This window comes from Ornithodoros turicata, chromosome 10 (genome assembly GCF_037126465.1).
Source record: "Ornithodoros turicata isolate Travis chromosome 10, ASM3712646v1, whole genome shotgun sequence".
NCBI lineage: Eukaryota > Metazoa > Arthropoda > Arachnida > Ixodida > Argasidae > Ornithodoros > Ornithodoros turicata.
The window spans coordinates 15,841,654-15,867,163 of record NC_088210.1 but is presented as its reverse complement, the minus strand read 5'-3'; the positions used below and the strand labels follow the sequence as shown (position 1 = coordinate 15,867,163).

The following is a 25,510-nucleotide window of genomic DNA, read 5'->3' as shown; positions in this document are numbered from 1 at the left end:
CATAAAGGCTGTCTGAGATAACGGTGTATTCAGCATAGCAACAGAGCCTCTTGTTTTCAGTGTGACCGTGCATATGCTGTGCGAAGTGGGGTACTGGAGCTGTCTGAAATGCATGCAAAAACAGGCAGTAACTCAGAACTTGTACCCGGAGTATCCTCTTATTCAAGTGTCTTTTCAAGGAGCTACAGAAGGAAGACCGAAACAAAAATAGTACCTTCAATAAATGTTTTTTTGGAAGTGCAACAGGTTCGTAATTGACTGCCACATGTCTAGAGCTCTCTCTTTTTTTCCGCATTTTTCTGCTTTAATAGGCTCTGGGGCCACCATAATGTGAATACCGCCGTAAGACCAGAGGCTTCTTAAAATTAGATTTTGCATAAAATTTTTTACATACTAACACGTGTGTACAGCTCGCATCAGAGTTAACTTGAACGCTATTCTGGCATGCAGACCCTGGTGGTGCCTACTAGAAATAACGGTAAAGGGTGTTTTGGTCGTCTATTTACGGCTGGAGGGGGTGACCCTCGTTATGAAGGAGTTGTTCTCTGCTAGGCTTTGCCAGGGTGGCGCTCTTCCCACTTCGCAGGCCGGAGCAGTGTTCTAGTTAACTTTTACCCGAGCCGTACATATGTGAAGGAGCTTGTGGGAAAAAATGTGATAGCGTCTGTGCATTCCTCATATTTGCGGAGTGACAAGCAACCGAAGCAAGGAGCTCTGTCATAGTGTTTGAAAGTTGAACCACAATACTTCGTCTTAAATAGCTGGATATAATGGGGATAAAGGACAGGAAAAAAAATATTTTATTGCATTTTGCACCAATTTTTGCAGTTACATTTTTAGTGGGTACATGCAGAATGGATGGCAGGAAGTGCATCAAGACCTGTGCGTTCTACAAACTACCACAAATTTCTGCGGTTGTACACGTTCTTGTAGCTTTGCAATCTGTGCCAGCACAAATTAGGTACGTGATTTAGCACGACAAAATAGGACTAAATAGAATAGGCTTACAAAATGTTGTGGAGCAAGAAGGGTAATGTGGAAATCGCAAACTACGACATGAGCAGTTATGGATCTCGTGTGGCCCAGCATTACATATGCACAATATTTATGCTTTCTCACTTTATTTTTTGCTTGTTCACAAACACAACACATCACAGTTACTCCGTCGTTGCGCCATTAAACATAAAATCAAACATCACAGCTAAATGCTCAAAAAGCATCTGTCACTAACACCTGCCTGCTACAATGTTGAATAACAAGTTGACTTTGAAGCAGGACCTGAAACGGATATATTAGCAGCAATTGGAGACTGCCTTTCACACTGATGAAAGGTGAGGTTAGGTGAAGTGAGATCAATGGTCCCTCACCACCATGAGTGTGCTTCATCAAAAGCCACTATCACAGCATATAATTCAAGCTAGCAGCAAGAGCGACTGGTTTTGTGATTTCTTGTTATAAATGCAGAACTCTGCCAATGTGAAAAGCATTTCATGCTTATCAGCAGTATTACAAGATTCTGCAAGTTCATACAGTGCAAAATCGTGGGACTTTGAAAAAAAGAGGACGGTGAGGTCTTGGTGCACGTGAGGCGCAACCAAGAGTGGGCTGTCATCATGAATGCTTTCTACACTGCAGACAATACAATTTGACTACAATTTGCAGACTATAGTTGTGGCCCTGCAAGCACTGCACGTTCATCACAGCCATTTGGCATCTCTTGTTCATCTGAATTTTTTTTTTTTTTTTTTAGTTGTACCCCAGTTTTACAGCCCCCAGAGCAAGGCCAGATTGCTGCCCCAACTAACTACAGCCCAGCCTTATCAGGAGGAGGTCACAGGTGGAACACACTTATGGATGTTCTGAATAGTCCAGAAGGCAAATTTGAAACAAAGGATCCGTTCCCAAACAAATACATACATGAACCGATCATCAATTTTACAGCAAATTTGACTCGTTAATCTGGATCTTTTCTTTTTTTTGCACTGTGGCCGAAGACACGCTTCGCTGATCATTGACATCAATGTGTCTGAGTGTTTCTTGCTCTGCTAGGGAATTGATGAATTGACGCCAAGTTTGCCATTTGTGGGCAACAGTTTCTGCGAGTCTCTTTGGCCAGTTGTTGCTCTGTAGCTCTCCCTAGAACAACCAGCCTAGTTCTCCATTAGTTTTGGACAAACCAGTTGCTTTCGGGTATATTTACAAAGTCCGACATGATGACTAGATGCAACCAGTAGAAAAATGGTCATAAAAATATACAGGCAATTCATGTAAAGCACTGCAGTGGCACTATCTAACATAAAAAAAGGCTTTATTACAATGGCACGTGAAAAGCAGAACTTAGGCCTGTATTTGGGCATCGTCGTCATCCACGCTGAGTTCTTGTTCTTTGGCGAATCCGAGGAACACCTGTTCGAGGGTTGTTTGGCTGAAGCTGAATTCTTCTATACAAAAACGGGTTTTTGCTGCAATTGGATGCGTGGTGTTAGCATCATCATATGGCTTGAATGGACATAAAAATGTTCGTAGACTCCACTTTTGTGATGCAAATGAGCATGAAGTTCTGCATGCTTTGACATGCCGCCCTTTTAATTCGAGCAAGTTCTTTGTAACATTAGCGTGAGGCGAGAGCAATATATTAGCTGTGAAACCACCTTGATGAGGCTCTTTAGCTCTCAGGTTCTTTCCATGTGTACCTTTCCAGGCGAAAGCAGTGCGAAACCGGCAGTTAGCCAGTAACCGCAATTAATAGTTCATTCTCAGAGAGTATCTTTTATGGTGGATCACCATTCCACGACAGGCACCGAACGAAGTTACAAATAGTTTCTGAAATTACAGAGGAAGACGGTGCTAACTAGTTAGTTACTTCAGAATCTCGTGTTTGTCCCTCAAACTTCAGAAACTTGTCGCATCTTCGTTCAGTACCTGTGGCCGACTGGTATTCACCATGAAAACTGCTCTCTAAGAAAAACAAGAATTAGTCTGTACTCCTTGTCTCAGGTTTATTTCGCAGTCACGCACCAGCTTGTCAGCACCATTTCGCTTTTGTCGATCTAAGAAAAGGCTATCAATTACAGTTACTGGTCAACTACTCTGTAAGTGATTACTTGTAACCAATTTACTTCAAAAGACTGCAAACCGGAAAGCGTGCTGTCTATGTCTTCCTCTCTTTCCGAATCCCCCCCCCCCCCCCTGACAATCGAACTCACCGTCATCCATGGCAACAAAAACGTTGGCAAGTGAGTTGACCCCCGACTGAGGAATGTCGTACGTGAGCCGATCCTGAAACCCTTCCCGCAGTCTGGCCATGGGAAACACCTTCCTGATGTACGCCTTGAGGCTGTCCAAGTTCTTCTGCCACTTGTTCTCCCGTCGTTGCATCTTGATGTCCAGCGTGTAGCCTGCTCCAAACTTGTTCTTCAGGTGCTGAGTTGCGCCCAAGCATCTGTTGGAATTTCAATTCTGCTGAGTTCTACGATTCTTGAAGACAGACAAGTCTGAAATATTTCACGTGAACAAAACAAACGGGAAGAGGTGGCGACAGAATGGACTGTTTTCACAGCAGTGCACGTTCCAGCATCGACAACAAAAGGGAACTTCGTTTACGAAGTCATTTGCCCAAACAACCACATGCTTTTTTACTTACTTCCCTCCCCCCCCCCCCCCCCCCCATTTGGCCAGTCATATGACCTTACCCCTCCTCTCATGTGAAGAGACCACGACCTACTAGATTACAGCGACCATGTCGTACAGACCCCTTCCCAGCGCCGCATTTGGAGGCTAGTGGTGGCGCCACTCATCGGCACGATTATTGCTTCGTCAATTTCTATAGTACTCTGTACTTTAGCTTACCTTAGTATTTTTGTACAGGCGGTGGATGTCCCACGAGAGATGCTTCTTTCTAAAGTTGATTACCACCATCATTCTACGCGTTTTCATGCGAGCTGTTGCTGTCGTCTGCTACGGTAGTCGTACGTCTGCTTCCGCGCGTTCAAAATTCAAATTTCCATTGACCAATCATGATGTAGATCTTGTAGGTATAATCTAGTAGGTCGTGGTAGAGACACACTGACACAAAAAGCTGATTTTGTACCTGAGGGAGCCCCGCACCATGATGCCGACCTTGGTACACAGGGCGTCTGCTTCTTCCATCGAGTGTGTGGTCAGCAGAGCTCCCCGGTCGCCCCCTTGTGGAAAAGTGGAGCAGATGGTGTCCCAGAGAAACCGCTTGGACTGTGGGTCCATGCCCGTGGATGGCTCATCAAGGAGGACAATCCGTGGACGTCCCAGCATGCTGATGGCGTAGCTCAGCTGCACGATGCAATTCAAGAGGGCTTAGACCCCTCTGTTTTCGGGTTTTGTTTCAGGAGCCGTAAAATAGTAAAACCGGGCAGCATCTACCACGTTTTAGATCAACCCAAGACGCAAATTATGCAAATCGGGGGGCAAAAACGAGTTCTCCTAGAGCCATACGGGTTTTCCGAGAAGCATACGGGTCTCCTGGCATTCCACATGTTCCCTGGGTCACAGAGCACGGCAGTGACAGTTGGCACATGTGATTTGTGAGCTGTTGGTGTCGCAGCACCTTGGGGGAGCAGTGCAAGTCCCCTTCATAAAGCTCATTTTTGGCTGCGGCACATTACACAGCAGATAACGGATTTGCGCGAGCAATGCCGGCATCACTCTGTGACCACTGGGGGGAGGCACCAACTCATACGGTATTCAAAGAAAACTTGCACGTTGCAAAGCACATACCTTCCTCTTTGTCCCACCAGAAAGGTGCTTTGCACGTTTGTTGGCATGCTCTTCAATGTTGAGCTTTTCCATCAACCTGAAGAAAGAGTTGCCTTAGTCATTTCCCGTATCTGTCCTCCGCAAGCTACGGGAAACCAAATGTACTCTACCATGAGGTAATGGGCTCAATTTCAGAGTTCCGTATTCCTCGTAGAGCAGCGAACAAATTAAGGTGTTCCTTCGCCGTGATGTTGTTCCACAGTGCATTGTGTTGTGGACAGTAGCCTAGCATCTTGAATGCCTGGCAGATGTTTGACGTTATCTCAAAGCCGCCCACTGCAACCTTAGAAAAGAAAAGAATGGGAGCTATTAGTCCATTCCATCATAGCCATGGGTTTCTGACGGTCCAGTCGGACATGTCTAAGATGTGTCCCAAAATACCGTATTTGGTATGGTATATTACGCGGTAACTGCACTGTGACGAACACTGTGGTAAAATTATGTTCGATTCATCGGGAAGACTAAACTATTTTTGTGTGTTGTGTTTCATATATCACTTGTGCACGTTATATAGTAAAAGGCTGGTTTTACACTGCCAGATGCTCAAGTTCTGCCATGTAAGCACAGGGCACTGTTTTCAGGTTTTATGTTTTTTGAAAACCTGGGGGGGGGGGGGGGTAAAAATACGGTTTTATTTAAGACGCCGTAAAATCGGGTGAGATTGGGTGGAAAATATTTAGAAAAAGAGCTTCTCTCATTTTAGATGAACATGAGATGTAGAACGGCTATGCTTAGTGTTCTCCTGTGCCCATATTGGTAGTTGAATTGGGACATTGCCAAGCTTTTTCGGGTTTTCCCCTCAGTGATTATGCACATCGGGGGGGTACAAACGGGTAAAAACGCTGTCATACGGTGACGTTTATCATCTGCAACACACTTGCTCAAGCGGTTTCTTACCCTTCCACTTGATGGACTCTCTTCTCCAACTATCACTTTCATTGTGGATGTTTTTCCTGCACCGTTTGGTCCAAGGAGGCCAAAAATATCTCCAGTATTGATGGCCAGAGAAAGATTGCGGATGGCGATCTTGATGCTCGTGCGAGGACGGCAGCAATTCCCTTCCTCGTATACCTTTCGCAGCTCGTGTATGTAGACCACAGGGGGCTGCATGGAACAGTAGCAGACGAATATGATGAAGTAAGCTTGTGAGCTACTCATTGCTTATCTAGTACCCACGGCAACCCACACTGCACAGCTGTTAGTCCTTGTGGCAAGTGCTAGTTACGCTTCCAGCCTGGGCTGAAGACATGCAAGATCAATGTAAAAGACAGATGCAGCATTTGAAACCAGAAAGTGCGCTCTGTCTGTGCTTGGGAGAGGAGGGTCAAGTATGGAGAAACCACATGATGAAGTGCCAGTCCAGTCACAAGGCAGCAATAAGGGGTTATTCGTAGCCTGGCATGGGTGTACAGAAAAAGCCATGTGTGCCTCAGCCTTGAAGTGTTACTCCCTTATGCGGGAGAGGGGCCAATAGGGTCACCCCGTGGGCAGCAGAGGAGAGAGGGAGACTGGGGAGCTGCGGAGACAGCTGACCTACTTGCATGGCGTATAGTAGGCACGGTACTACAGGACTGTATACGTTCCAGAACATTCCGTAGGATCTCTGGACCTTCTCTTGCACCTCCTCGTCTATATTACACCCCATCTTTAAAATCCACCCCTCCGTGGATGGTAAGGATCACCGACTCAGGCACAGGAAAAGGGTCCTCCTCTTCAACTTGATAGTGATCCAGGATACAGCTGTTGGAAACGGCGGAATTCGTCAAAAACTGGACGCCCCATATTTTACTGTTGGATCGTGTTGACTGCTCCAAAATGTAGCATGTCAAACAAGGAACAGTAGGCACAGTACTATAGGACCATTCCCTTCCAGAACGTTGCTCCAGAATGTCTTCATTTTCCTTCTCTTATCTCACCTATACAGCGGTGAGAGAAGAGCCTCCTCCTCGTCTACAATGGTCACATGCATTCAAAGTTTTACAACAAAGGGAGAAATGTACGCGTAGAAAATTTACCAATGAGGCAGCCGCAGACAAGGTCACATGCTCTCAAGAACCAGCTGGAACCAATCTTACTCCTCTGACATCAGAGCTTGACATCAAGAGAGTCGTCAACTGTGACGCATAGAATTTTTTATTTATTTTTCCCTCTGCACTCCGGCGTGTAGCGCAAAACATGCACAATGCAATGATCACATCCATCAAAGTGCAACAAAAGGGGTCTTGCACCGCTAACTGATAACTACAAACTTTACAAATTGGTACTCTGCACTGCAAGTGCACCTACCTTTCGCATGAGGCTAATATCCATATCTGCTACGCACTGCCGTTCGTTCTTTACATCTTGGTCTTCCTTTTCTGGAATGTCGCAGTTTGGGGTGATGTCAATTATCTTGCGTGTTATCCATAAGGCGTCGGCCACCCGTCCGCCTGTTTTGGCAATGTCTGCCATGCGAAGGATGAAGTAGTACACCACCATGTGTAGTACACACTGTAAGAAGGGATAATGAGATATTGTTGTTGTGAACTTTGCATACTTATGTATGCATGCATTGCATGACAGCTTTAAGTCAGCAAACCATAGGCCCTCTCGCCCCCAGGGTGCACCAGTGCGCGTCAGCTGGATGTGCGCCCCGTTAGTCCGGTTTGCGCTGGTTGTTTGCAAAGACACTTTCCCACGCTCCGCTCTGCCATGGTGCGCCAGCGCGTGTCAACTGGATTTGTACCCCGTAAGTGTTCCGGTTTGCACTGTTTGTTTGCAAACAGTGAAAGGGTCTATACGAGACAATTGATGTTCTGAGGCTGGAACACGTAGAAAGGACAAATACATACAAAGCCTCAAGTGTCTGAGAAATTGTGCCCAAGTCTATACGAGGTTTGCCTGTGCAACCAAATTGTACACACAATGAAATGTTCCATTCATGCTGAAAAGAATTGTTGCGTTGGTCATGATTTATGAAAGAAACTGCAATTCATGCTTCTTTCCCCTCCCTCTCAAGAAGCGCGGCAATGCAGAGAGGCCTCGGATTGGTATGCTCAAATGATCTCCCGCGATGATTCGACTTATCGTTTGAGGAGACCAATGGGAGCCCCCTCTGCATTGTCGGCCTTCTTGAGAAGGAGAGGGAGAGCGTAGATTGCGGTTACTTTCGCCCATATGTCACGAACGACATGACCGATGTATCTCGTTCCTTTTGTACTGGTGTTAAGGTAGCACTAGTACTGTACTAGTCAACCCAAGCAGCACATCTTGGCCCAATATTGGCAATACTGGCCCAATCTTGGTCCAATATTGCCATGGTGGCCAAGATATTGTGCTGCTTGGGAAGGTGGTCAAGCATATTTCATTCCACAAGAAAACATTTCTGCACTTTAATGCCGAAAAAAAATACTACAAGAAAAGAATGGAACCTTTTTGCACTGCAAGCAGGGATCAGTAATTTGGCTACATTTTCTATTTTCTTGAGTTATGTTGCGTATACATAAAGCTCCGAAGGCGATTCGGGACAATTCTGGTTCATTTCTTTGCGATTGAGCACCACAGTGCAGAGTAATAATGCGAAACGTATGAATTTCGTAGTCAGAACAATGAAACGGCAGCGGTCGAAGAGCATGTGAGACTCTGAAGTGGCCGAGATTGCAGTGAGCTGTTCTGTAATCTCAACTGCTCCAGTGTTGTTGTGTGTTGTGCTGCAGTACCTGCGAGGTATCGTAGGAAGACTTACAGCAAGATACGTGATGTCAATGTTGTTTTCCCAGTCAAAGTACATCCACGGATCTGCTGGGAATCCGTTTGAACGCCTGGTCTCCAATATGACCGATGTCTGGAAGAAAACGTATAGAGTCTTCAATGACGAGGCGACGAAAGTGCTGGTTAAGGACGGCTCCTCTTACCTTTGTGATGTAATATAGGCCTCCATTTGGAATGTAGAATGGAACAAGTATGCACAGGGTGATGTGAAGGGCTTTTGCACTGAACGATGATCCCATCATATCTAGGATAGTGACTGGCACAGCGGGAAACATGGAACACTGCGATAGCAAAAATAAGTTGCCACCTCACTTGAGACGTCGTTGAGGTACACGCACATTCTAGTGGGTACATGTAGGGCCTCGCCGGGGTTACAAATTGGGCTTTAATTCGGGAGCTATGAAACAGGAGGTGGAGATATGTGCGAGTTAATTGGTGAGTCATGGATGCCGGTTTATGGCAACGTTAAAGCAGAATAGTTGGTGCGGTTGGAGGCAGTGGGAAAGAAGCCATGATATAGTGAATAAGCACAGCATACTTCAGTTTCATAAAAGGCCGCGGCACCGTTTTCTGATGTGCAGACGCAAACACTGACGCCCCACTACGACAAGTGCCTGAATAATGGCGGGGACTGCATAGAAACATGGTTTGATATGTGTAACCTGGGGCCCGATGCTGAACTGAACATACCATTCACTGTCGTTATCTTTTTATGTTGGCGCACATGCTAACCGTTTTGGTGGGCTGGGATTTCAAATAGACGTCACGATTGGCCATCGCGCGGTAGGTCACGACGAATCATATGCAGGGAGTGACCTTTTCGGGTAATGCCTTTCTCAGATTCAGGGGGTAAAAATCGGAGGCTATTTCTTAAATATGTAATTCGGGGAGAAATCTGGCGATAATTGTGCCTTCAGGTGTTACCGGGTGTTTTTGTTTCTCCTCTTGTCTATTAAGTCACGTCGGATATAACCCGAATTGGTCGTCGGACGTCGGTTCTTGGGGGAATAGCCGGGCGGAATCGGGAAGAGTCACTCCCTAATCATAGGGATGCGAAGCATTTATGGGATAACGATACAGGAACGTATGGGATAACAAACATTTGGTGAAAATTTTGATAACAAGATTTAGTACTTTTTTAAACCGTCAATCGGAGCTTACTTCCCAGATACCCGTCGCACTTTTACGATTTCTGCAAATGAATGTTTGCTTACCAATAGACAGAGAAAGGGCAATACACCCTTCGCAGTTTCATGCTTGTTGAAGAGGTGGGTAAGGCAGTAGCAGACGAGCAACGAAGCGGGTACGTAGAGCATAAACAGGATGACAATAGCCAGCATTGCGGTTGGTTCGGTCAGAAACGGTACGGAGGTCGTCATGAGGGTGAGCACCATGAACAGCATGGCCAAGAGGAAAACCAGCATGTGACTCAGCATGACAGTCACCCAATAGCCAGAGAAGAGCAGACCTGCCACACGTAGCTGGTTCTTCACTTTGTTCTGAAAGGTGAACGAGATCAGTGAATAATGAGTCTCCACGGCAGGCTCAAGAGCGTGGATTCTATTTCAGCTGAAAACAAGGACGAAAGCTGCACTGGTCAACTTAGGTCAACCTATTTGTACTATGCCGTTATTGAGACTAATGCCACGCGTCATTCCTCTAAACTCTGTAAGAAATACAGTTCGACTATAATCCTCGTGGTATTTCCTTTACGTTTTGGAACGTTCCGTCGTTATTTTCAAGTTTTTTAAGACGAAACGCAAAAAAATTGAGGACTCATGAGCAGTTTAAGGTTTTTGCAGTGTTTCTCCTGCTAAGCATGCCGCAGAAGTATGCTACCGTACCTGTCTGTCTTCAACAACCTCGACGGTGATCAGCGAAGGCATGTAAGCGAGCACGACACTCATCATCATGGTCCAAGTATACAGCTGAGCATCGAACACCTTCTCTATGCCGCGTTGAGGCCACGGAAATGAAGAGACATGGAGGCGCCTCTTGTCGAGGACATCCGCCGATTTCTCCAGGTGCGTGTAGAGAACGTTAAATGTGAGCGACTGCAGGATGGGTAGAGTGTGGATGAAGGAGTCGTTGTATAGGAGCACCATCGGGTTGATGTACTGTTGAAAAAGAAAAAGTTGCAGCTTTTAGACACATCAATTACTGTAGTCTGTCTGCATGATGGAACTGCGCTCCGAGACTTCATAAGAACTACAGTAATACAGCCTATAATACAGCAGTCTGAAGAAATCCAACATCCTCTAAATTAAACTTTATTTCACCTCAACTGCACTAAAGAAGTCAGTAATTGAACCTGTGTATGCAAAAAGGGGATAAGTCATAAAATCCCAAACTGAGAAAAGGGGCCTCATCTGATTGTCCGTCCCATTGACAGACATGCATTTCCCGTTTTTTACCGTCCTGTAGCGGGCCAATAAATTGCAATACGGTCCTAAATTTTCATTGACAGGTGCATACTGGTATGTAGATGTCATTGCAGCAAAAATAATAAAAAGGGGATAAGTCAACTTATCCCCTTATTGCATACAGAGGTTCAATTGTGTCCTGTCGCATGTGGCGCCTGTGTATGGTGATGTCCGCTCGCTTTGCACAATGCGTTGAAAGCTGGTGAACAACGACAGCATTCGCAAACAGAATTATTTGCAACAACAACAACAACTTTATTTCGAGATGGTGGATGGGGAGTTTCATCGCCAGGGGCGACGCGGGGAATGAAATAATGAGCCCCCCTTCACAATATGGATCGAAATCCTATGGTGTCCATTATTTACAAAATGTTGATGCCAAGAAGGAACTGTATAGGTACCTTGTATGACTTCAAGTCTGTCCCCAGATTGTCTGGTACTGCAGCGTAATAACTTCCAGATGGTACAGTGTGCAAACTGACGGTTCCGTTGTTCCACTGCACTGTCATGTTCAACTTGGCCATAGCATTCTCATACAGCTCCATTTCAGTTTCTGCAGAACAAGTTGTTTATCAACAGCACGTAAGCCTGCGACATTTTGCATATTTGAGAGCGCTCATGAAACTAGCTACGGTAAAGCATGTTTTCACCTGCGTACATTAGCATGAAGGATGCACGATCTATGTGCATGCTTAGTGATAATGCATTGTACAGTGCTGGACAAAAGTTTACACAACACGCTCTGCACATTCGTTCCTCGGAGTGACATGCTAGCGTGTTCTGTAAACTTTCCAGCACTGTACAGTGATGATATATGCATGAGCTTGTTTTGAAAATTCGAAATTGGGTTTGCAGCTGCCACATAATTACTGTTACCAACACGAGCCATGTGGTGATGTCCAGGGAGCATGCTTGCTTTTTATCTCTCGGTTATGTGGCATGTCTTTACTGCCACGTCTGTATGCTTAGGAACGTGTGTTCTAGGGTAGAACCCGTTTTTACCTCCCGATTTGCATCATCCTCACTTGGGGTAAAACCCGAAAACGAGCCTTGCAAAGTGTCGATTCAGCCACCAATACAGGCACTAGAGAATACTAAGCACTGCACATTCAGCACAGCTGCTCCACACTGTATGGCTTCCTTATTTTCCAATAGAAAATCTACTTTTCCACCCAATATGTATCACCTGATTTTACGGTTTCTGAAATAAAACCCGATCTTTATCCCCTCACATTTTTCAGAACACACAAAACCCGAAAACACGTGTCCTTATGTATGCTTAGGGCGCTGTGTTTATGGGTAGTGGTATTATGTGTTTCGAAAATCAGGGGTAAAAATTGAGCGTTATTTCAGGGTCCATTAAAAAGAGAAATCAGGCAATATCGGGTGGAAAAGCAGATTTTTGGGTGGAAGTGCTTCTCACGTTTTACATGCACATGAGATGTGGAACATAGTGTCCTGTAATGTCAGTATTGGCAGCTGAATTTGCACATTGTTAAGTTACGTTATTGTTATTAGGGGGGGGGTCTACCCAAAGTGACAATGCTGTAAATCTAAGGCAAAAATGTGTTCTACAAATTATTATCAAATACACAGTAGAAGAGCATACTATTCAACATATTATTTGTCCAACCAAATGTAGTAAGGGCACAAAAAACAAAAAGCCTCGCTTCTTACTTACCGTACTGGCCTGGTGTGCGGAAGGCTTCGATGTATTTCCCATCTGGGTAGAAGGTGGGGTCGAGCACACCGTAGGAATTGACAGGCACTTCACTCTTACTGAGGAATGCGTAGCTAAGCAAAACCATGATGGCAGGCAGCACAATGAGCGGCACAACGTGCATAGGTGCACGCACAAACAGCAGAATGCGCACTTTGAAGAAAGCCACAAATGCCAGAAATGCGTTCGGCTCAACAGTTGCCAGCGGCATGGCTTCCTTTGTGCCCTTCAGGAGAACAACCTCGTCGATTTCTTTCTGGTATTGTTTCTGAAACAGAAGCGTGGCAACACTGAGGCTCTGTTTGGCCTCCTTAAAGTGCCACTACAGACTAAATCTCGCGTCTTCAGAATCCTACCAAAGTTACGTTACTGAAATCTTCTTGTCTCACTTTACATTCCTGCAAAATATTTTGGCTCTACGTGACGCGAAAGTTAGAGAAAATTAATTTTTATTTTTGAGAACTGTGTGGCGTCAAGTTAGGATCCGACGGAGCGTCTGGCTCTCATCTGGCAACGTTGTTGCCCCTCGCGTCTGCTCAAGTCAACAGTTGGAACAACTACGCATACAGAATATAACAGTGACTGTGAATACAAACAGATTCCTAAATCTTTACAGTGTTGGCACATACATTAATGTCCTTCAGGTGCATTTCCTCTGCCCTGTCCACTTCTCCCATCTTGAGGAACACCTCTTCCAGCGTTGTCATGGAAATACCGTAACTCTTGATACCAATGGTGTCCTCATTAATTGCAGTTTCAATGGCTCCAAACAGGCTGGCAAAGCTGTAGGTACTGTCCATTGGAAGGATGAAGGCCAGTTCCGTCGTAGTTGTTCGGTAGATGGTGATGTTTGGGACAAAGCCTTGTACGAGGTTGGTGATGGCCGCTTTGTCGGCACCCTGGTCTACTACCATTCTGCGGGTTCAGAGTGTGTGAGAAAATACCGCGAGAGTAAAAGAACTCTCCAACGAGCAAAAACCGTTAAGAAAACCGTAAAAAAAGTATGAAAGATACTGCGAGAGAACTAGAAGATTTTTAATACTGCTAGAGTGTCAGTGTGTGCCTTTAGATGAAGCAACAAACAGTGAGTAGCCCAGGTCTGCAAACTCACTCACACCAGATTTTACCCTGTTTTACGGCTCCCGAAATAAAACCCGATCTTCGGCCCCCATTTTCGAAAAGCCTAAGACCGGAAAGCATGGGGGTCTACATATCTGCATCCATGGTACTCACGTAAGGTGGTAGCCAATGCCAAATCTATTCTTCAGGAATAAGGATGTTCCGGCACAGCGAAGTTTTCCTTTACAGATAATGGCTTTCCAATCTGTGGAGAGAGGGTTGTTTGATCAATCTCAAGTAAGACCGGATTTCCAACATCTGTAGGGTGCCCCAACAAACAAACACTAAGATAAAAAAAAGAAGACTAAGCACACTGGCGCCACATGTGTTTTGAGAGGGCTGGATGTGGCCTACATGTGACAACGTGGCCACATACTGTGGTTGCAGTGTTCTCAAACGTGTGCAAGGACGAAGACTACCTCATGCATGGAACACTGACGGGGCTTTGCATTGGTGTTGGTCTCGAGTTTTTTTAATCGTGATTATTAATTTGCAGACTTTCCTTTTAGACAAAGAACAAAAAAAACAAAAACAGAAAAAGCTAAAAGTGTTGAAAGCCACACGAGAGCACCTCGTTCGGATGCTTCTCAACGTGCTCTACAACATTTCAATTGGCAACCCTAAACCAATACTTTAAAGGGGCACTAAAAATGCAAAAGGCAAAAACGGGGCACAGTGGGGGGTGTTCGGGGTGTTTTTTTTTCCGTTGTTGGAGCACATAACTGGGGATGGGACATGGAGAGAACTGATGTTTAACCTAATATTTTCTGATGTAATTGTCTATTTTTTGGGGGTGGGTGGGGGGGGGGGGGGTGATCACCCAACTGCCCCCCTCTGGATCCACCACTGTTACCTTGACACCAATACAAAAGGAACGGGATTCCTTGGTTGCGTCGTGCATGATTTATGAGCATAGGAAACCACAATTTATGCTTTCCTTCTTCATCTCAAGAATCGTGACAGTGCGGAGAGGCCTCGGACTGGTCTCAGAGGCCTCTTTCTCCGAGAATGATTGAACAAATCGTTTGAAGTGACGGCTGAAAAGCCAGCTCCGCATTGTCGGCTTTCTTGCTTACAACAATGCACGAGTGCTAAGATCGTCCAGTTGGTTTCATTCACACAGAACACACCGCGACCTACTAGATCATAATGACCATATCATAATCGGAAACCCCCTATGAGGAGCCCGTCAGCACGATCTGGTAGGGGCTCGACTCATTGGCCTGCGAGATCTACATCATGATCGGACAATGGAAATTTGAAATTTCAATGCGCAGGTAAGCAGACGTACAATTACCGTAGCGGACGCCGCCAACAGCCCCTATGAAAACACATCAAATGTTGATGATAATCAATTTTAGAATGAAACATCTTCCGTGGGACATCCATCGCTTGTACAAAAATACTAAGGTAAGCTGAAGTACAAAGTATTGCAGAAATTGAGGAAGCAATAACCGGGCCTTTGAGCAGTGCCACCGCTAGCTTCCAAATGTGGTGCTGGGAAGGGGTTCCTATGACATGGTCGTTATAACCTACAGGTTTTCCCAGCAATTTTAATCCGAGTGCCAGCTAAATTAATCCATGCCCCATGAAGTTTGCATGGCACATGGATTAATTTCGATGGCGCTTGGATTAAAATCGGCGGGAAAACCTGTAGTAGGTCGTGGAACACACGGCCCATTGTTTAAGCTTAAATCTTCGTGCATGTTAGCTGGGACACCACATACGTGAAAACCAGCATTCACCTGCGAGAATGTCAGCTTCGTCCATGAAATGTGTAGTGAGCACTATCACTTTGCCTTCCTTGCGCTTCTGCAGCTCACTCCACAGGTGACGTCGAGAGTAGGGATCCATTCCGCTGCTTGGTTCATCCAAAAAGACAATCTGTTTACAATATGCACAAAGAATTACTGCGTGCTTCGTACAATCATGTTGGTCTGACCAAACCGACAAGTGATGCAGATAAATTCGTACACACACACCTTGGGATCTCCAATAAGAGCTATGGCAACAGAGAGTTTCCTCTTCTGCCCTCCACTCAGCTTTACAGCCTGCACGTCTACTTTTTCAGCGAGGTCTAGTTCCTCTAATACCTTCACCACCTGCATTATGAAGCAATAACGTCAATGGACCTAACACAATAAAAAAAAAATCACAGGAAGCATACAGTTGGATGAGAATGTTTATGCATTTACAACACAGTAAATATTGTGCATAATCGGGTATAACCCTAAAAGTTCGGGCCCTACTTATATGGAACAGGGACCAATGAGGTCGCTCCACAGACAACAGGGGAGAGGGTAGAACTGAGGAGCTGCACAGACAGGTGACATACTTGCATAGCGTATTGAAAGCTAACTGTGTGCCGTGGTGTATTCAATAAAGCTGGGAAAGATGCAGTCAGCCGAGGATAAATGTCAGTGTGCCAGAACCAGCTGAACCTACGAACATCCTTTTTTTTTTAAATAAAAATAATATTTATATATTTATTTATTGATTATAAATAAAAAAATATTTCCCGAACACTTCAGGCTCTAAATATGAGCCTTGACAAGAAGTAGCACGCGACAGAGAAGTCCACACGAATAAGAGGAGACATCTTACCTCACGTGGAATGTCGGCCCTTGGAATCCCCTTCATGCGAGCGAAGAACGTGAGGTGCTGTCGAGCCGTGAGTGTGTCAAAAAGTATGTCCTCTTGCAGACAGACTCCCAACATGGATCGTATGCGCATGACGTCGCCATGGTTTGCAGTGTTGAGCTCGTAGATGTGCGCTGTGCCTTCGGTGGCAGGTAATGTCCCAACCAGCATGTTGATGAGCGTGCTTTTGCCTGCACCGTTGTGGCCGAGCAGAGCGGCAATCTGTCCTTCGTGCATGGAGAGGGTGATGCCGTCCACGGCTGTGACGGGTTCTTTGCGCCACGACCTGAACACTTTCTTCAGATTGCGGATTCTGTGAAAGGTTACCGTTCCGTTAAAGGAGCAGTCTAGAGGCACACAACTTTGTTTCTGTTTTTGGTCGGTATGGAATGTTTTGTGGCCGAACACAGTTTTCTCAATATTAGTGCAACCGTAACGAAATTGGGACGCCTGCAATAGCCCCCTGAACCTCCTGTGCACGAAACACCCTCCTTCGCCTTCACGAGAGACGTGATGAGTGCCGCCACACGCGTCACTATATGACGCAAGTGGTAGGGATGCTCCTCATTGGACCTGGGATCACATGATCGAGGTGAGCAACACCGCGCAGGCCGAGCCGTCTGCTACCGCTTCGGAGACGCCATGCGTTCTCCAGCTGCGTGATGTCTGAAACGGAGGGTTTGAAGGCTGTCAACGACGCGACCACGATTTTTTGGGGACCGCTGACACCACGAGAAGAACGAGTGAGGGAGAAAGTGTGCATCCGGCACAGTTATAAAAATTACTTTCAAGTCGGCCTTTCTGTAGGGGCCATTTCCTCACCATATTTGCTTGATCCTTTTTTAGGAAATGTCAACAGCACTAGCACACCAAAAAGGAGCAGATGATGTCATTGTGCCGAACTTCTGTCTTTCATGATTAAGAAGTTTACTGTCAAAAATTAATGAGAGCAGCACCCCCAGTAGGTTGCTAGTGCAGCCAACTCGGGCCAGAACCCTTGTCATTTGTTGTAAATAAAAAGGCATTTCCGTATTCTATAAGGTCATCGAATTAGCGCAGACGCCCTGTCATTGGTGGTATGCAGTGCAAGAATTATTTCATCTTGTTGAAGATGCCTATTATAGCCTATCTCATTCACAAGCGTACTTGATGGCTTCCCTGCCCAGCAGCTCAGCTGGCCTGTCTTCCACATCCGGGCTGCCCTGCATCTCGATGGACGTTGTCGTCTCCTTTTTGTTGTCCTTTTGCCAAGGCATGAACCAGTTCAAGATGTACAAGGGGCTGCGGCTTTGACCGAACTCTCCTGCGCAGTCACAAGAGGTGCGGGTGAATGTCGGGCAATCGCGGTGTGACACACACACGACACAAACCTGGTACAACGGTGTCAAAGTAGTACGCCAAAAGTCCATAAAGCAGGATGTCGACAAAGAGCATTATCATCGCGCTGCCCACGGAAAAGCTTTCATCGAATAAGTTGGAGAACCTCATTGATCCATTAATGTCCATCTGACTGACCTGATGGAAAAGATAAGTATGCAGTCCAGACATCATGCACGTGTAGCATTACGTATAGGCAAAGACTACAGATTGGACTTGTGCTGCGGATTTTCTGGTCACGTACTGAAGCAGAAAGCCAATGTCTCAGTGCTTCTATGGACATAAGATAACGTAATTGACATAATGGACTTAATATAATGGAATGGACTTAATAATACCGGCCTTCTATATGGCCTCCTTTGTCGCACAAATCAGTCGCGTTGTATTGTCCGCAGCTTATCTGCGAGTGCAACTTATCTGCCAGAAAATTTTCAAAACGCTTCTAAAAACGGGTCCTGCGGCTTATCTGCAGTGCGACTTAAACCCGTGAAATTACGGTATGTGAAGGTTTCTTACAGACAAATGAGATTATTATTTTTGTGTGTGTGCGGGGTGCAGGGGGATTTTCTATTCTGAGAATATGTAGGGCAAGTGCAGCCATGAACCGGCAGTCATCATCGCCCTTATAAGGAGTTACACTGCTGCCTGACTCCATGGTAACATTTGTGCATAGCATGTGGAACATTTGACACGTGCAATGTTCCTATCTTATACTGCTTGTCATAGGAGTGAGGCGATCTTTGATTGCTAGATGTCGTATGCATTGGAGTCCCTCTCGACGTGATGGCAAATTGGAAAATCGCACCTAAGAGCTCATACCTTACCTGTAAAAGCTATACATATGTATGTGCACCAAAACTGCACTTCTGCTATGTAATTGTAGGCTGTTGGTTGAACAACCTCTTCTGTTTGATACAGAAGCACTTTTCATTGCTTTCTCTGTAGACTGTGACCTTCTGTTTCATACAGAAGCACTTTTCATTGGTTTCTCTATTGGCTGTGAACCACTCCAAATATACGTACTGTTCTATCTTCCGTCATTGACGGGGCAACAAAATGAACTCTCGTTCCCCAAAAAGACCATGGGTATCGAACAAATGAACTGAATTAATAAAACCTGCATATAGCCTCCCATGAGTCATGCTGGCAACAACAATATCCACTATGTCCCCCCCCCGTCCCCCCTAAGTAGTACTCATGTGAGTGTCGCCAAAAGAAAAACAAAACCAAGTTTTGAAATTTTCTGCAGGTGCCAAACAAATTAACAAAACTTATAAGCTAAGAAGTTGTAAACTGCCTCAAGAATTACACCTGTAAGTAGGTAAAGCTAGCACGACCTGGCTACTCAAAACAATGGTAACTGCTCAGAGGAAAACTACAGAACAGTAGGCTTCAACATGGCCAACTTTGAAAATGGTTTCTACTACAGTTTCTCGGATACGGCTTAAGCTACATAGCCTGGAACTAATTAGAACTTACCCTCTCAAGCCCGAGTGTAAAGGCTGCAGGAGAGAGCAATGAGAGAAAGTAGAACACCCATGATGATACTTTTCCATGCAAGAAAACTGAGAGCATATAGAAGAAGCTGAAGAGCAGCATCATAAGTCCAACGACAGAGCCTGCTACCTGAAAAATAAGGCATGACGCTAGAAAAACAGCAACTCGTGAAAGGTCCGCGTCAATTGGTCCCCGACGTCAATTAGTAACAGCCACACGTTATACGCAAGTTCAAGAAGGCGAAGAGCTTACCTTGGATTTATTAAAGAAGGGGGTTGCCATAAAGCTGAACATAACAATAGTGAAGCCGTAGAGAAGTGAAAGTATGAACACTATCAGGATGTCCGTGTTTGGCAAAATCCGTAGGGCGAGCACCATCAGCGTCATGATTGCGGACACGGTTAAGACAACGACTGCTTCAATGAGGAACCAGGCCATCCTGCAGTGAAAGTGTGAAAGGCATCGTCGAAATGAGTGAAGACCGAACATTACACGTAAGGCCCTGTGTTTTCGGGTTTTATTTGGGAAGCCATAAAGCAGTAAAGTTGGGTGATATCGGGTGGAAAACTAAGTTCGAAAAAAAAAAAAAAAGTAAAGAAAACTATTCTCGCGTTTTAGGCTGACATAAGATACAGAACTGCTGTACTGAGTGTCGATTGCTTAGCGTTCTCCAGTTTCCATGTTCCCAGCAAACGATATGTATATCCAGAAAATGTCTACAGGACATCCCATTTTGGACGTTGGGATATCCCACGGACTTTGCCACAGAGCCCATTGACGTCCAGGAGACGTTCTGTGGACTAGCACTTCCTAGTGATTTGTAGATCCACGGAATATCCCAGGAACGTCTTTTTAGGATATATGGATGCATGTGGGACATCATGCAAGCAGGTTCAACTTTGCCTTTTAAAAGTTGTGCTAGTATCATTTACGTTTTTGACACATTGTCTACACACACGTCTACACATTGCCTGCACATTGTCTGCACGTTTACACACACATCTACACATTTTTACACATTGTCTACATGATGTTGTGAACAGTTCTGAGGGGAATGAAGTTACTTGTAAGCAGACCTGCAAAGTAATTAAGTACAGTATGTTGCACATCGGGGATGAAAACAAGTTTTACAAGGTTTTACCTCAAAACAAGGGGCTCTAAGTACACATCATTGGAATGTCACGTGTCCATATTGTGACATAGCACATAATTTCATCCTGTGTGAAACATTTCCTCGACTCCGAGGAGAACTTGGATGATGAAATCCTCCTCAAAGAGACTTGAGGAGATGTTATCCATCTCACATATCCTCCGCCAGCTTGCTTGCCTTCTACTGCTTTGTTCATCAATTTAATCCTAATATATAGTTCGGCAGACTGCCTATAGCATGCTTCGTTTCACTGTTACTAAATGCACATTGAAGAAACATGTAGAGCACTGACCAATAGGCAGAGGGCATCATTCCCATCATGAGCATGCCTTCCTTGATTTTCCTTTCTTTTTCCAGCACAATGTTGACACATAACACAGAAACAAATGGTGAGAAAGCCAAGGTCAAGTACAGAGGGACCAGACTTCTCCACGTTTTTCCCGGATCGTTGTACACGGGCTTCGGTAGCAGACGTAAAACTATCTCAGGGAGCTTCACATCCGACTTTGTCCATAGCTGTTGAGAAATATTATGGATTATTTCAAATAGAATAATATTTGTTGTTAATAATATACTACTATATATACTACTAGTACATACTATATATATAAAAAACTATATAATGTATTTATAATTTATTACAAATAATTATAAATATATTTATAGAGAGAAATAGGTGGGGTGATAGCGCAATGCAAAATTAATGCACCGTGTTGATGCCCCTACTTACTCGAAGGTACGTATAGTCAATTGCAGCTTGAAGAACACTAAAACCGCTGGAGTAATAAGAGGTTCCCGGACATAGCGCAGAATCGGAAGAATAGATAAAGTGCTTTGTTCGGCAGAGGTCTGCAAGAAAGAGAAGCGCATGAATTATCTTCAGTACATTCAGTACGTAGTTTGGGTTGGACAACCTCCACAGTTGCGGCTGAGACGAGGTATGCATGCATTCTACTTTAGCAGAAAGCTACTTTAGCAGAAGTGTTGTCAGGATGCTCAATATGGTATCAGCAAATATATACAGTGCAATCGCATTAATTCAAACTCGAAGGGCACTGCAAATTTGTTCGAATAAAGCACCCTCAATCAAGCACTCTGAAAGAGTGTTGCCTGCTTTGAGAAAGGCTGCCTGCTTTGCCAACCATTGTATGACGCATTTGCACACATCATTACGGTGATTCGTTCTCATTCATTTGGCATAAGTATCACCTTTGTAAGTAATAAGTTAGCACTTAATAAGTAAACGTGTCCCTGACGTGCAGCGTGATGGCAAGCACGCTCCCTGTCAATGTGTAGTTGGGCGCCAGTAGTTGGCCAGGCAATCTCGTTCAAATAAACCATTGTGAATAAATAAAATTACCGGGTGTTCTCCCTATTGAAATACATGACTTTCACGGAACCAGAGCACCAATTGGTATTAAGAGAGTTCAAATTAATGGGATTGCACCGTATATCGGTACAATTAATTAACTGGTTCTTCATATATGAATATAAAAACACCTATCGTTGAATCATCAGTAGCAAGCTTTAGTAGCACGATAACGGTTCTGGATAACTGATGAGCCAAGGCGCCTTCTTCCTTAGAAGTGGATGACATCACATTGCTGATCTTTGATTTGACAACTTCCTTTGTCATAATGTTTTTGTAGGCCACTTTCAATCCACTACCCCAACAACACCGAATGTCCTCTGCATGTACAAATAATGTCCTAACGGATTTGGACATCCGATGGATATCTGAGGGACATCCATGGGACGTACGAACTCGTTAGGACATTATTCGTGCATCCAGACGATATCCGGTGTTGCTGGGGTAGGGCTCCGTAACATTTGGTCAATTGGGAACACAGTTCGAAAAACCAGAACATTCGTTGTCGACCGTTGTTTCAAACTGACCTATTCCAGCTGTCTTCACATCTGGTGACGGCACCAGACGAAGTGGAAACCGAAGCGTGTAGGAGCCAGACACGTCCAGGTCACCATTGAACACCACCCCGACTGCAGCCCTTGTAGAATTCTGCCTGTACGCCTCTTCCATCTCCTCAGAAGAATTGTACAGGGAGTAGTTGAAACCGCTCGTGTACGTGTTGGTGTTGAGGAATTCTACGACCGTGTGCATGAACCCGTTGACTTGTGCGGTGTTGGGAGCTGCCATGATTTCCGTTGTGACCTAGAAATGAGAAGCTTTTAATACTCGAGGAATGTCGGTCGTTATTTATTTACTTTTTTTTTTTTTTTCATTGATAAGTGAACATTTGAATAAACTAGGCTGAAACAAGTGACACCATGTATTGGAAAAGTTTAAAAGTGTATACTTTTGTGCTTGTTGGTATTCCATAGGGAACACTGAACTCGACAACTTCATCGCAAACAAGTTTCACAAGCAGATGCAGAGATGTATCGCCGAGTGACCACAATAAATTTGTTACGTTCTCCGACAATGAACTGACATCCTTGAGAATATGACGCATTTTGTATGGTGACTTGGAGACACATCTGCAAAAATGCTTGTGAAACTTGTTTGTAATAAAGCTGTTGGAAGTAGCGCCTGTCTCTCATCGTTTGTCTGTCCGTGTTTAGTTTAGTTTAGGGTTAATGTTTAGCACCTTGCAGTTTCCATTTCCAAAAGTTGTAACTTGGTCTGGCAAAGTGAACTGGGGAAATTTCATGGGGGTTGTGACATTTCAGCCCAAGCTGTCATAGGCATCAATGCGGACCTGCATTCAATGTCTTGCAGCGAAGGGGTAGACAGTAAGCTCCGCGAACATAAAATGAAACCTGTTTTTGTTTGTGGAGGGATGTTTGCGCGAACTATGGTACAGAAACTGCTGAACCGCATATTTGTTAGAAGACTAATGATGCTGCAAAGCCCCTGGCAATGAAACACCCTGTTCATCATCTTTAAATAAAAAAAGAATTGTTGTTGTTGTGCATTCTTGCCCTTCACTGCATAACAAATCTGTTATGCAGGGAAGATCCTTTGCAGACAAATCCGTTATAACAAACGTTCTACATTACACATTAATGTGCGGACCTGGGACAAATGGGACGGTGTGACCAGCCGCACGTGACCAAGTGGCCCTATGTGAGCAGGTTTGGAGCTGGGCTTGAGGCCGCTGCGAATGCTCATCAAGGATGCCACCATGAGCAAGGGCATGATAACCTCCTATATATAAAGGAAACAAAGCGATGTAAACATTCTGCACATGGCACACGTCACTTTCAATACGAAAGGATACAACATGTTTTTTTTTGTGTGTTTCCTATAAAAAATCCAGCCTACCCAAAATGTCTTGGCCTTTTCTGTTTTCTTCAATAAGTAGTTTCGCCATAACAAAGCTGTGAGCTGTTTCCAAAATGTGACTTGCCGGGTGTTTGTCATCTGTGCGGGATAAGATTGTGACAAGATAAGCGTGTGATCTGACCGGGTAGCTGAGCAGTCTAACTTTGACAGGATAATCGAATTTGCTCCTGTCAACAAATTTTTTTACCTCCAGAGCTTTTCCGATCACTTTTGGCATGAAATCATAAGCTAGTGTGTCTGAATGTCCATCGCCACACGGCAAGAATTTGTGGGCGATTTTAATCTTGGTGGTCGAAATTCTGTAAAGGAGGTGTGACACCCTTGTCTGCAGGTGTCCCGCACTTTTGCAGCCTTTTTGTCAGATGTTGAAGGGGGTGGGAGGGAGGACAAATTCGTTCCACCAGGTCACGACGAGCTCAAGTTTGAAGGATTGGAAATTTTTGTATAGTACCCCGAAAAAACGTGCCATAAAATGGCGCATCCCTCCCAGAGTGCACAGTGACTCCAAATATGGTAAACGGCTTACAGTATACTGTGCTAGTCCTTCTCGATGTGAACAACAGGTGTAGATTGACATCTTTGGGTTTGAAACATGCATTTGTGTCGGAGAAGTAGCGACACTACCAGTGAATGCGTTTAGGCGAAAGCAACACATTTTCGTTGCTTAAAGAAATATTACCAGCAGGAAGCGAAATCCATGGAAGTGGAACGGCCTGTAAATATCTGCATAAAATACTGAACACAAGACCTTTCCTGATGTACCATGTATAAAAGGGAAGGGGAAGACCCCCAGAGTTTGGACACCAGGGATTAACCCACCTCCACATGCCCCTGTCAAAGTATGACAATGCAGTGAACAAGAAACTGTACAACCGTATGCGTGCAGTTGCGATACCAAACGGGAAAGCCGTATAGGAGTCACAAAAATAGCCGATGGTGGCAGCCGCTGAATGGCACAGTTTCACTCTGCGAGGTCCTGTACCTTACCATGGACGGTTTCGCCAGCTGGTGATGGCTTTTCACGCACAGCACCGTATGTCAAATTCACCACTCACAAGTTCACTTCGGTGGCATGCCGAGCGCACTACGGCAACCGATTGCGATACCGCCCGACACTGCCTGTCTGCTGATCACCGTCTGTACTCTGTGAAATCGTTTCGTCGTATATTTTAAGTGCCCAATTCCCTTACAAGTTTTCACATTCCTTTCGAAGCCTTCGGAGCTCCGTAGGATTGTGGCCACTCTGCTTTGGCGCGCGTGCCCTCGTTTCGTATGTGCGCGTTTGCTTTGTGGCGTTGCGCTTGCTACCTCGTTCACAAGTACGGGGCCAGTCTGCAAAGTATCTCGAAGGAACAGTATGTCTGCCTCCGATCATAGCTTCGGGGAATCGCAATAATATCCCCTTTTCTGTGCTTTCCCCTCGAGCATAACGCGCGAGGATAGCGAACGAAATCCGAAACCGAAACTGAAGCCTGGCTGAAGTAAATTTGAAGTTTCCTTGTCTCCAAATGTGTTGTGAACGCACATCGCAAATGTATTATGGATGGTATAACAATATGTTTGTCTAATACACCTCTCCCTGTTTGTAAACCAATGACGTCATAGTGTTCGACAGCGCCATCAGTCTGGTAGAGTTGAACTATGCTCAAAGCTATGGGGCGAACAAGGTCGCGCCCGAAAACCACGGTCTTGAGGGGATTACGATGATCCCTGAAACGGACGCGAACAAGTGGCCATTC

General features: G+C 45.0%; 1 protein-coding gene across 2 annotated transcripts; it reads right to left on the bottom strand.

Annotated features, from left to right (window-relative positions):
- Positions 1-2,281: 2,281 nt before the first annotated feature.
- LOC135370658 (cholesterol transporter ABCA5-like) lies at positions 2,282-25,108 on the bottom strand. Of its 2 annotated transcripts, none has more exons than XM_064604445.1 (28): positions 24,754-25,108; positions 23,751-23,849; positions 23,502-23,633; positions 22,364-22,637; positions 21,198-21,316; positions 20,760-20,983; positions 19,570-19,756; positions 19,300-19,446; positions 17,814-17,958; positions 17,590-17,746; positions 16,408-16,756; positions 15,786-15,905; positions 15,549-15,687; positions 13,918-14,008; positions 13,314-13,599; positions 12,646-12,952; positions 11,366-11,517; positions 10,386-10,658; positions 9,756-10,040; positions 8,685-8,822; positions 8,516-8,614; positions 7,078-7,281; positions 5,689-5,895; positions 4,902-5,074; positions 4,753-4,828; positions 4,091-4,308; positions 3,207-3,442; positions 2,282-2,462 (listed from the first exon to the last, which is right to left on the bottom strand). In XM_064604445.1, the coding sequence occupies exons 2-28, from the start codon at positions 23,847-23,849 to the stop codon at positions 2,338-2,340; spliced, it is 4,962 nt and encodes a 1,653-aa protein (XP_064460515.1). In that variant the 5' UTR covers positions 24,754-25,108; the 3' UTR covers positions 2,282-2,337. The 2 variants fall into 2 exon arrangements, with proteins under 2 accessions (XP_064460515.1, XP_064460514.1); XM_064604444.1 differs by having other exon boundaries at positions 24,759-25,108.
- Between the last annotated feature and the right edge of the window lie 402 nt (positions 25,109-25,510).

Bases quoted from the DNA above. Each gene is read 5' to 3' on its own strand.
- LOC135370658 (XM_064604444.1), bottom strand. The intron at 20,984-21,197 runs GTAAGTAGGGGC...ATTTCTCAACAG, and splicing joins TTGACTATACGTACCTTCGA to CTATGGACAAAGTCGGATGT. The intron at 19,757-20,759 runs GTCAGTGCTCTA...CTTTCACTGCAG, and splicing joins ATGATGCCCTCTGCCTATTG to GATGGCCTGGTTCCTCATTG.